Source organism: Pinus tabuliformis, chromosome 1_1, assembly GCF_031772625.1.
Source record: "Pinus tabuliformis cultivar Carrire ecotype Pingquan chromosome 1_1, CPIR1, whole genome shotgun sequence".
Taxonomy (NCBI): Eukaryota; Viridiplantae; Streptophyta; class Pinopsida; order Pinales; family Pinaceae; genus Pinus; species Pinus tabuliformis.
This window is the reverse complement of record NC_142297.1, coordinates 245,219,786-245,232,978: the sequence shown is the minus strand read 5'-3', so window position 1 is coordinate 245,232,978 and position 13,193 is coordinate 245,219,786. Positions and strand designations below refer to the sequence as shown.

At 36.6% G+C, this 13,193-nt stretch overlaps 1 protein-coding gene across 5 annotated transcripts in view; it reads left to right on the top strand.

Moving 5' to 3' along the window:
• The window catches only part of LOC149212441 (putative receptor-like protein kinase At2g21480), a 448,846-nt gene that overhangs the window by 77,883 nt on the left and 357,770 nt on the right, over positions 1-13,193 (top strand). For all 5 annotated transcript variants that reach the window (XM_089391848.1, XM_089391847.1, XM_089391849.1 and 2 more), the window contains exons 2-3: positions 2,483-2,567; positions 3,450-3,564. In XM_089391848.1, coding sequence (XP_089247974.1) covers positions 2,483-2,567; positions 3,450-3,564 — 200 coding nt within the window. The remainder of the gene's footprint in view (positions 1-2,482; positions 2,568-3,449; positions 3,565-13,193) is intronic.

Here is a 13,193-nt window from a genome sequence, read left to right as displayed (position 1 = left end):
CGTGTGGAAGGAAGACGCAGAATTTAGGGCTGCAACTGCAGATCGGAAGTTTGACCAGCGTTGACCATTAGACACTCGCAGAACTGCGCTGTAGGTGGAACTGACTCTCCTCTGAAGGCCGCATTTTTTGGTGAAGGAATCAAGCCGATCCGACAGTCGGCCTGCAAGATATTGTCTGCCCTAGTTTAGGGTTGATCTAGGGTTTGCTGCTGCTGATGTAAATCAGATTTATGTACTATTTCTCTTTGCTGAATTATTGAAGATAAAGGAAGATTTGATCAAAGGGTTTTCCCATATTGGGGTTTGTCCCTGGCTAGCCGCCACATCTTGTGTCTCTTGTCTTGGCTTGTTTTTCTGTCGATCATTTAATGTTCTATTTGCACTCTACTTAATGTACATGTGATTGCTAATCTGTGGATAATAATAAGAAAAATAAGTAAACTGATCTAAGCATAGAACATACCATAACTTAACACCATCCTTCAACAAACCTGCAACGCTTCCTGTCTACGTGTTGCTTTCTCCCTCGAACCCTTTGCCTACAACTCCTCGTACATTGTCGTCGCTCCTTCTGCCCTTGAGCTCTCCATTCCTTTCCGCCGCCAAACCCGCATCAAACAATTTCATTCAATTTCGTTTTTTTTTTTTAATTTACTTTGTTGTTTGAAATTCGTTAGGGTTAGCATTCTTTCTAAAACATTCGATTTTTATGAGTTTGCTTTTACAATCTTTTAAACTTTTGATTTTTTATTTCAATTTTTTATTTTACTGTGTGACTTTGATCAAATTTCATATTTTGAATTTTCCTTTTCATTTTAATTTTTGTCTTTGACTTTTTCATTTAGTTTTATTTTTGTTTTGATTTGTTTAAGTTAAAAAAGAAAACTAAATAAAACATTTTGATTTTATTTTTTCTATAGTAAACACGCTTAATATTTTTAAATCATCTCTAAAGATTGACTATAGGAGAATGCCAATTTTTTCTAGATCCGGGTCATTAAAGAAAAATCATTTAATTCTAGGATTGTGAATTGCTTAGCATTTAAATTTCATAGTTCTTCATGGTATTAAATTTTTCGAAATTTAATTGCTAGAATATTTCGCATGTTAAGGTTTTGAGAATATTCTTATGCTTTACATCTAATTGTTCGTGATTGTCGTTTCTATCACATCTCTAATTTTCTTTTGAATAGCTTGATTTTGTTTCTTCAAGTAGGTTCATGGTTAATTGAGCATCTATCTTGTGGTTGTCTTACTCATCTCAGTTAATTAGAGCTTTTCTCATTTTCATTAAGTTATTCAGCCTTAAGTCTCCTAGAGCTTGTGTTCCACAAGTTTTCCTCATTCATTTACCCTTAGGGACCCCCCTTGACTTGTCTAAGAGAAAGTCTAAACGGAGTGAGTAAGAATTAGAGTGACAACCCTTACTCTGAGCGTTGTCGCAGTCCCTGGATCTTTGTGCAACAACAAGGCCTCTACTCCATTACTGTCCCATTGTCTAGTTTATACCTTGTAGGGTTTCCCTCTCCAAGGCCTGCTAGATTTTGCGGAAACATGACCTAATAATGTTGTAGATGCTTGATGAATTGGAAGAAAGTCTTTTAATACTTCTCTTAAGATCATTTCAAATGATTATAAATTCCAACAAAGTTCGATTTTTGGGTTGTCTGACCACGGGCTCAAGCATGTTCAAGATGCTTTATAGGCAACGGAGGAGTAAAGCCTTTTGAACTATTTATGGTGTAGGGAACTTGTCAAAGCGGGCTCCTCCAAGCTTTATTTGGTGAAATATCATCATTCAAAGTTGAATAAGCATCTTAGATTATAGCTTTGGCTAGATGGTTCTAGCAAAGATGATTGTTTGAATATTGGAGCTGAGGATTACATGTTGTCTTTTCTTGTTTATGTAAGGTGAGGAAGACACTATGGCCAGGCCTTAGACCTTGGATGTGACATCTGATGTAAAGCTATTGGTTGTCAATGTAATAGAAGAGGTGTTTTCTCTCAAACTAAATATTTATCATGGAACTTGGTTTCATTATTTGAATCACATTCAAATATGTAAAGGGTACTCTAGGCATGTGTATTGAATGATATTTCCATTTTCAGGTACAATTATTTAACTTTCTCTAATATAGTATTAGATACAATTATTTAACTTTCTCTAAAATGCCGCACATGTCCTGGCATGGATAATATAGAAAATGTGAATAGCTTTGCAAGTATCATTTATCTGCAAAACTTGTATTTATTCTTTAGGTTGCATGTATTTATCTGCTGTATAATTATTACCAGCATCACTTATTTCTCGACTCTGTTGAGACTGCATGTGACCTGGGAAATTACTTACATGTTTTGAAACATTTGAATACAGCTAAGCTTTCTTGTCCTTTCACATTCCTGAATGTAAAATTAGCATTCTTTTGGTTTCCTTAAGTGCTCATCCGACTCCTATTCTAATTGCTTGTTGAATATATAACAGGTTGACAGAGCGTGGGGCTTCATTATATCGTCAACATTAGTATCGATTATTGTTGGTTCTAATCTTATCCAAGCTACTTATGAAGGTCTGGCATGAATGATTTTCTTACTTTTTATTACTTTTAAGTGTCAATCCATGTTTTTAATCTTTAAAATGTTTATGAAACATCTGTTAGAGCATTAATTGTCCTTTTAAGTTATTGTTCAACTATCCCATAGATCCATCATTTTAGTCTAATGCATTGCTATTGTTAAATAGCAAGGGAAGAATTAAGCATCACCGTGCTGATGTTGTGAGGAATTAGAAGCAATGGATATAATATCTTTTGATCAGATTTTCGGTGATGTTGATAACTTCTTCTGGAGTACTCTGTGTGCTTTGGTTGAAGTGACCTTTCTAGCTAACACTTCACCCATATTCATTCTTAGCTTTTTGTTCCTGAATATGGGTGAAGCGTTGACTGAAAAGTCGGACACCTCAACAAAAGCACACAGTGCTTCAGAAGAAGCTATCAACATCATATTTCTAACTGTGAAAATCGTCATTCTAAAATTCAGATTTTCTATATTATGAAAAATTACTGATGTGTTGTTTAGGTATTCTAGATTAAACAATTTTTACAGCTAAGCTACTGTACTTAATTTAGCTGTTTTGATTAAAGATTTGTCATGCTTCAGCAAAATTGTGTATTGGCTTCTCAAAAATATCTACTTTATGTAGAGTATATTCAAGCATCGTTGTCTTCTTTAATAATTGACTTCATATCGAAATTTTCTGGTGGAGATCAAAGGATTTCATCGATGCAAATATATGACATTCAGATTTCAGGAATAGGAAGTCACATGTCATATTCTTGAAAATATTTGAAGCTTGTGTACAAAATTATCTAACATTTTCATAATCTAATGATACGACATTTTCTTCCTTTCTGTGAGATTGCAATGGTAAAATATTCTTTTGCTGCCAGGGGATGCACTTCATATTATCAAAGAGGCGCTCCATGCAGAAGTAAACTGGACAGGAAATGATCCCTGCCAAGCTTGGCAAGGTGTCAGTTGCTTTCTTAATCATGTTATTGGACTGTGAGTTCACTTTTCCTAAAGTTGAATGTTATGTTTATTACTTGCATTTTAGTTATGTCTTGAGAGCTTCTAATTTATAATTTTATTTGTCACGACTTATAGATTATCTTATTGAAGCAATTGTTTAAATGAGATAATACTTTATGTTGTAGAAAAAACATGTACTCAAAAATCAGAGGGTACAAAGTTACCTTATTGCAGATACGACTGAAATCAGGTCAGAATAAGAAGAGGCTTAAATATTTTTTGCATGTTTAATAAAGAACCCTTTAGATCTAGTCTGGTCAGATAACTCATCAAAAGCCAACTTCTGAAAATACTTGACAGTACCTATCAGCCCATCGGAATCATTCTTGCAAAGAATCTTCCAAATTGCACACAATACCAAAGAGCATAGACACTTCTAGAAGCCATGGAATGATCAAGAACAAGTGATTTGCAATCTTTGACGAGTGTTGCACACCTATGGATGGTTTCCTGTATGACTGAAGCAAATCTGATGTAGATTGCTTCCCAACACTGCTTTGCAAACATGCACGTTCTCAAAAGATGTGTTTAACTGTCCCTGTGTTTTTCCCGCAATGGAGGCATTTCTAATCTGTTAATCTGGTATTTATTGACTAACCTAAATTGGAGGGCAGCCCTTGATAAGCAGCCAACCGTAAGAATACCCTGAGTTTGTAGGATATTTAATACAACAATATATTATGGAGTCTAGTGACCTGGTGGAATTCATTTGAGAGCAGCCTCATCTTTTGTTCAACATGGGGGACATCTGAATCCTCCTCTGGATAAACGAGTGTAACTTCTCGGAGTTGTATTAAAAAATGACTTTACCATGTTGCCATTCCTAGTCCCTCCAGATGAGGCTATGAAGAACTCCATTCACGTTGGGTAGATCCTCCATTGCAATAAAAGAGTGCAATTCTGTAATAATGATTTTGTTGGAAGCCAACAAACCTCTGGAACAGGCAGGATCTCTCAGATCTTTCCATCATCTCTCTCCAAGTCCGAAAGATCCAAGTAGGAAAAAAATCCCCTTCTTGCTTCGTCTTCAAGCCTAGAACTGTGGGATGTCAACAATGCATCATCCGTGTACTTTCTGAGTCCATATAGGTTGGAAGGCAAGGTCCCAACCCTGCTTACTCCTAGGAATATCCCATGACAGCCATCCTGCAACCTGTTTCCAAGTTCCCCAGAGAATTTGAGCACAAAGACTGTTACCATCATGTCAGCAAGGGTACACATATTTTTTTTACTCGCATTAACATCATCGTAAGTTCAAGGTCACAAGTCAAAAGCCTTGTAAAGATCATGTGAGTGTTTGTATTTATGTGTCCGAAGCCTTTTGATGGTCAGCCATGGCCTGTCCTTTTGGGCTAGTCCTTGGTTTGTTGTCCCATATAGGATCAGGGAGTTTTGGATGGATCTTAGGGGGATAACATCTCTCAATGTTTGGGCCATGTATGTGAATGAAATGCAATGTTCCACCAAGACTCCGGGATGGGGAGATGCGGGTGTGGGGAGATGCACAGGGGGGATGTGTGGGAGTACCCTCAAATTTTAGGGAAATTTAGGGGGGACGGGGGGACGTCGGGTATATATATTTTTTCCTTTTTAATATATATATATATATATATATATATATATATATATATATTTCAAATTCATATTCAATAATGAAAGCATAAATACAATGATACATACATAATTGAATTAAATAATGAAATACATTGATCCATACTCATCATCCTTACTAATACATACATGATTCATCCATAGACCACGAGATTCAATAATGAAATACTCCAATCCATATTCATTATTCATTATTCACCATTCTAGAATCTATAAAAAATTAAATTCATCATTCATAATTCTAGATTCTAAATTGATTTAAAATTATAATTCATCATTCATCATTCTAGAATCTTATTAGTACTAAGCAAAATAGACTATAATAGACACTGAAATCTGAATACTGGAATAGTAAATTGATATAACTAAAACTCAAAAACAGTGGAGTGATGGGTCTAAAAGTCACTCTAAAGTACAAAGAGGGCTTGGTGCTCTTCATTAAATACAAATTCCATACCCTTGTACATGACAAAATGCAATGGAAACATTGCAATCCATCGAATCCTGAATTCCTGAAAAACTGTTAAGTCTACTAGATTTTGAGTGAGATCTAAAATTCTACTTTCTCCATATGAAATCCAATGAGGTCGGAACCACTCTCAAACATCCTAAGTCATTTCATCGTAATGTTAAAAATTTAAGTAAAAGTGACATTCTCCTTTATCTTTCATTTTCATCCTTTAAGTGACATTCTCCTTTATCTTTCATTTTCATCCTTTTACTTTAAGAATTTAACATTACCATGAATTGCATAGCATTAGTAGGGAAATATGGTCAAATACTAGGTTTTCCCTGTCATAAATCATTGTTTACAAGCAAATTTAATGGGGGACGCATAGCCCATATTGAGGGGGGATGCCCAGGCGTCCCCCTTTTGGGGAGTCGCGTTCCCCACACTGCGGAAACACCCCCCCCTGTGTCTCCCTATGTCTCCCCAAAAGGGGGATGTGGGGAAACGTTTACCCAGACGTCCCCCCATCTCGGGTGCGTGGGGTGCAAGGGGGACGCGTCTCCGTGGAACACTAATGAAATGTCCTAGGGATAGTTCCATCGGGGAATTGATCTTGATAAGCCATCTCCTTTGCCAAGCGAAGTATAAAAGTTTTGAGGTCTCTTCCTCTTGCCCTAAAGGTTGAGTGAAGAAATCCTCAAGGTCTCCTTAACCGAAATACAACATCCTTTCTCATCATTATCTTAGACTCCATTCTCCCCAAGGATTAAGGCACTGATCCTCCAATAGGTGACCACTTAGTGAATACTTTTCTTCACCTTTCCCTCTCTCTTTTAGGTCTAGCCAGGTTGGGTCACCTAAGGCATCATTTTCCTGACAAAATAGCCCATGAAAAAGTTTGATCTCCTAGCCTCTCCTGTGCTGGTGTGTCCTCATGGCCTCCTCAAATTTTCTGTTGAAATTTCTAAGTCTAACACATCAGAAATTCTTCCTGCATTATCTGGTTTATTTCACCTACTTGTTTATTTCTTAACAAGTTATTTAACCATATAAATACTGAAAATAAACATAAATGCAGTCTCAACTCATCTACAGATCATCAATTGAAATAACAGACAAACACACAAAGGACACCGTTATTTTTGGACAATCGTCCTCAGAAAAAACCAACTTGGGAAAACCGACGTAGTAGTTTTGAGGGTTTTATTATTAAGCAGCTTTCTTGAGTACAACTAGGGTGCCAAATTGGGTCACCCAACAGAGATTTCTATCTGGCAGTAATACCTCTCTTCGGAAGTAGATATTCAGCAAGTCTGCTCCACGAAAATCTTTACAACGCTTATCTGAGGCTCTGCATCAGCCCCACTGGCCTTCTGTGTAGCTCTGGAACCCCCTGTGTCAACGCTCTGTTGCTCTGCATCAATGCCCTAGCCTTTTGCGTCACCCACACAGGCCCTTCTAGCCTCTGCGTAGTCTCTTTGCCCCTCTGCGTGGCTCCTGCTAGCTCTGCGTAGCCTCCTCAATCACTGCGCTGGCCCTCTGGTACTATCTCTTCCTCTCTGCTATGCACTCACTGTGCCTCGCTGCAACTCAGATCACTTGATCAAATTTTCTTAGCAAGGCCCGCTCCAGAAAATTGAACTGACTGATCAATCTTGGTGTATCTCCAGTTGACCCTCAAGCCTTCTCCTATATTTTTCCTGTTGAGTCTTCAATGGCTGAGATTAAATCTCTAATCAAAGGCTAAGATTAGATTTGGCTTGTTCCATGTCTTTTAGAACATTCTCACCCGGTTTTATATTAATACCCATTAATATTTTAATTTTCCTAAGTTTAGAGTTAGGAACTCCATTAAAAATATTAATTATTTTAATATCTCTCTAAATGGGTGGAATTTCCCCAAACCATTTTTGGGTTTTGGAGATCTCATGTGCTTTAGCCTCTCCACCATTTTTTCATGGCTAGAGAACATACGATGCTACCCCAAATCAACATTTTCAAGAAATTTCGATGGTAGAGTTGTCAGATAACCCAAGCCCTAGATCTAAGATCAAACTTTGCCCTTGTGTTCCCAAGGCTAGTACCTCATAGGATCAATTTGACACCTTTAAGTGAAATTTTTTTCTTTGATCCTTTCCCCCTCCTTGTATGGGTTAAGAACATCATTTGTTGCTATTAGGATAGTAATTGTAAAATGTATATTGTATTAAAAAAATGATGTAGGATGATTACAAATGAAAATGAAGGTCTTATATATATAACCAGGTAAGTACCCTTTCACTAATGGTTATGTCCTTAGGGACATACCTTTTCATTAATTGTTAACTAATTAATCATTAATCTTATTTGTTGTCTTTTACATTATTTGTGTTTATTTTTTATATAAATTTAGTTTGTTACATTGCCTTCCCCTTCAAAAAGATCTGTCCTCAAAGCTTACTGATGAAGGATCGGATCTCTTCTGTCGTTTAGAATATCTTCTTGTTTCTGAGCTTTCATCTTTGTTGATACAAGACGATATGATGTTCTGAGCGATAGAGAGAATTGTCGTATGAAAATGGATCGGACCATCCTAAATTAATCTTTTGGGGAATCTTCTTATCCTTGGAGGTGTGTGGTGAATAGTTATCATATGAAGGGATTGAGCTCACTTCAATATTCTTCAGAACATAAGTTTGTTGTTTATGTTCTGTGTGATATAGACTTGTAGATTGATTAAGGTGTCTACTCTTGTGATTCGGATGTAGATAAGGATTTTTTCTTGTTTGAACTTAAATGTTTTTATGGTAGTTTCCTTATTTTCCTTAGGCATTGTTGTTGTTGACTTGACCACTGAACCCTCATTTGGGGTGTCTGTCATTTGAACGACAACCTCTGAGTACGTCTTTACTTCAGTAGGATTGGGATTTTCCTGAACTGTGAGATTAGTGGGGTCGATGTTTGTTTCTTCTTCCCCAACTTGGATTACTACATCTAGTGATTTTGATGCTTCTTTTGTGACAATTTTTTCGAACCTATTCATCAATGATTTCTTATCGTCCTTAAGTTTTTTAATCTGTTTGAGCAGATTTTGGTTATGATTTTTGAGACATAAGCATTCCTCATTCTCTAAGTCAACTTTATTTTGGCCTTCAAGCTTCTCGTCTTGAGTTGTGATATTGATTGGATCAGTATTAGTTCCCTTATCTTCAACCTGGACTGTTACGTCTGGAGACTTTGATACTTCTTGAGTAAGTTGCTCTAACTTGTCTTTTAATGACTTCTTGTCATTCTTAAGCTTTTTAATTTGGGTTAGTAATTTTTCGCTATGATTCTTAAGTCGCAAGACTTCTTCATTTCTATCAGCAGTGATTTTGTCAATTTCATTTTGCATATTTTGTAATACTTTTTTATCTTCTTGAAATATTACTTTTGAAATATCTTGGATGTCTTCTAGTGTTACTAAATTTGGCTGCACGGTAACATCTTGTAGTGTTATTTTTTTCTTTTTGTAAGAAAATGTCAAAAACTTCTTTTTCGTATTCAGGATGAAGGAACCTAGGGTTTCCATCTAGGGTGCACCTAAAATAATGTCACCTTGATCACTCCATAGGGTTTGAACTGAGAATTGCGATATAAATGTATAATCCTCAATTTTTAACTGTAAATTGGTTATGTCATATTTTTTGTTGCCAAAACAGTCTAATTTTTCGATTATATTTGACTCTGGAATCCCTAACTGGTTTGCGATTTTATGTGTTATATAATTTTTATCTTCAACAGGGGAGATAGCAATAGTGACATATTTTCCCGCAATAAACCCTATAATTCTAAATAGCACTGAAGCATAATTACGTGAAGTTTCTAAAAATCTTCCACTGCCCATTTTATTTATTTTTTATATGAGCTTAGGGTTTTTAAAGACAACCCCTTTTTTTTAAATATAATTGCTCTTTAATCTTCCTTGTCAGACTTCACACTTTTATTTTATAATATAATTGCTCTTTAATATTCCTTGTCAGACTTCACACTTTTTTTAAAATAATAAATAAATAATTTAATTAATTAAATTATATTCTAATAATAACTATATAAATTATATAAACTATTGTTATGAACCAAGTCAATTATAAACCCACGATCAAAATCGAAACTGCACGCATGTTTTTTTCTTTTTGACCCTGGGCCATGATCCTTGACCAAACGATATGACCATGGACCTGTGACATATGCAGACAATGCTTACAAGTTATGCAGCTGTGTGGTGGGGGATCGAAGAATTTGTTACGCAGACAACACAACGAGCCGGGACAGTGGACAACGTTTAAATATAGAAGTGGTGCAAAACAGACAAATAACGCAAGATGTAGCGGGGAAAGACAGTCTTGTAGACAAGGTGACTGCAGCCGAGTCAGAGGAATGTGGACGTGGAAGGTTAATGGCAGAAGCCCATCTGCGTCTTGTTTTTCGTTGCTCGCATGAATCAGACAGTGCGACGACAACTAATCCTCTCAAAATAAGGGTAATACGATGTTCCTGCCAGTGTTGACACTGACAGAAGATTATGACGTAAATCCCTCGAGTTTTGAGAAAATGTAATGTAACACATTTTGGCAATCTATTGGTTCGATTTTTTTGTTTTTTTATATTTATTTATATATTATTCCCTTTTTTTCAATTTTTGATTTCTGCTTTCTTTTAATTTTTAATTTTTTAAAATATATCTTCTCTTTCTTCCTTTTTTTGTAAGATGGCCAAGGGCCTTTGACGAAATCAACGAACGAAGAAACTCCAAAAACTTTTATAGCGAAAAGCTTTTAGTTTTACGACAACAAGGATGGCGCAAGGTTGACGACCAATGGTCGGATCAGACGTGGCTCTGATACCAATGGAACAACCAAAAGTCGTATACGCAGAGAAAATATTAAAATACTTCGTAGACAAAGACATCCATCGTAGGATAGTAATTGTAAAATTTATATTGTATTAAAGAATTGATGTAGGATGATTACAAATGAAAACGAGGGTCCTGTATATATAACCAGGTAAGTACCCTTTCACTAACGGTAATGTCCTTAGGGACATACCTTTTCATTAATTGCTAACTAATTAATCATTAATATTATTTGTTTTCTTTTACATTATTTGTTTTTATTTTTTATATAAATTTAGTTTGTTACACTGATCCCACTACAACAATTCCGCTAAGGTTGATCCTAAGCATGACTGACCCTTTCTATGTAACTCTAGGGATAAACAAGCACACTTTGAGAAATTGCATCCTAAACTCCGGAGCCCTATCCATATCATGCCCTTGAGTATTATGAAAAAGCTTGTGATCACCTTATCGAGGAAGTGCCTGGGCAAGATGATTCTAAACTATGAAGAATTTAAAGTATGTGGGTTGGTAGAAGGAAGAAGGACCTTTTTCCATACATATCCCGAGAAAGAATTCTCTATAAACATTGTCATTGTCGAAACAAATCTAACATGGGGCATGATTCTATCAAAACAACTCATTGAATATCTTAACTTGTCCATCAGTGAGGATAGTTCCACTATATACCTCCCTTGGAAAGAAAACTCCTATGTATCCATCCCTAGACAAGAATTCTCTGCCCCAATGATTTCTACCTCTCAAGAATCTGATAATGACTTAGAAGAAGAGAATAATAAACTTCGGGAATGGAGGATTTAAAAAATGAACATATCAAGACCTCCCCTCTCCCCGGGCTTTGGGCAATATAGTTTGATGGAGCACACTCTAGAATTGGATCGGGGGCTGGCATTTTCATCATATCCCCTTCTGAGGAGTACTTGTTATTTTCTTTGAGACTCCAATTCACTTGCACCAATAACATCGCTGAGTATGAGGCCCTCCTATTAGGACTTGAGGCGGCCCGATCAAGGAAGATTCAACAATTAATCATAATTGGAGACTCTGACCTTATTGTCTCACAAGTAAGGGGGGATTTTGAGACAAAGGATGAAAAGTTGAAACCTTATATGGAAAGAATCATTAGATTGATCAAAGGCTTTAAAGAGATATACTTCATGGCCCTTGATCGATGTATCAATGACATGGCCAATGCCTTAGCCATAACTGCATCCACATCCTCAATCATTCACAGTGATATCGCCAAGAGAGGGAAGTGTATAGTTGACACAATCCATTGACCCTCTGTCCCTGACTATGAGGAACATTGGCCTGTTTTTGAAGATGATCAAGACATAGTCAATTTCCTTCAAGACCATGAAGATCCCGATAGGAAAAGTAAAGATTTGGTAAACGAACAACACTTTGATAGGAATGACGTTACTATCACTAAAAATGATGACCAAGAATCACCTGACACGTTAGACCTCAACCTTGGATTCGAAACCTCTCCTCAAATGATCAAAATCGGGAAAAACTTATCCAAAGAAGAAAGGAGTGAGCTCGAGAAATTATTAAGGGAATTCAAGGATGTGTTTGCTTGGTCCTATGATGATTTGAAAGCCTATAGCCCTGAGGTCATCCAACATACCATTCCTTTCAAGGAGGGTATGAAGCTTGTTAAGCAAAAACTAAGAAGAATAAACCCCAAACTTGCACCTTTGGTCAAGGAAAAGCTTCAAAGAATGGTCGATGCAGGAATAATTGCCCCTATACGACATTCATCTTAGATCTCTAATCTAATGATCACCCACAAAAAGATTGGAAACGTTAGGATGTGTATTGACTTTAGGGATCTCAATCGTGTGTGTCTAAAGGAAAATTACCCCATTCTCAATATGGTGAATCTCCTGCAAAGGAAAACGGGATCCAAAATGATGTCATTCGTCGATGGTTTTTTGGGATATAACCAAGTCATTGTAAAAGAAGATCACCTGAAAACTACCTTCACCGCACCATGGGGAACATACATGTATCTTCGGATGTCGTTTGGTCTCCTCAATGTTGGATCTACCTTCCAAAGGGCCATGGATTTTTCTTTTAGAGACCTCGTTGGAAAGATCATGGAGATCTATCAAGATGATTTGACTGTCGCCTCTATGTTGATTTCTGGTAGCATCGAATGTGCTCTAAGTCTCAAATTTTGCAGGGAGGCTTGGGCACATGTATTCCAAAGAACCCATAAAGCATTTTGGGAAATTCCACCTAGAGACAGTTTTGTTAAAATAATTAATTATTTTTAATGGGTCCCTAAGTCTAAACTTAGGAAATTAAAATAATTAATTGGTATTAATCCAACTATGGGTGTAACTTCTAGAAGAAGATGAGGATCAAGCAAAAATGATCTTAGCGATTGATTAACTTCTAATCTGGGTCGTTGAATGTCAACGAGAAGATTATTTAAGGAGGCTTGAGGGTCATTTGGAAAATACACGGGGAGTTGATTAGTCAGATCAAATTGTTGAGCCAGAGAGTAACGCAGTGATTTGTAGTGATCACACAGAGAGGGGTAGAGAGAGTTTTGGCTAGAGGATTTCTCTGGAGCCAAGAATACTCAACAGAGATGCAGAGAGACACAAAGAGGAGGTAGTGCAGAGTCCAGAGAGGGTGACGCAGAGCCAGGAA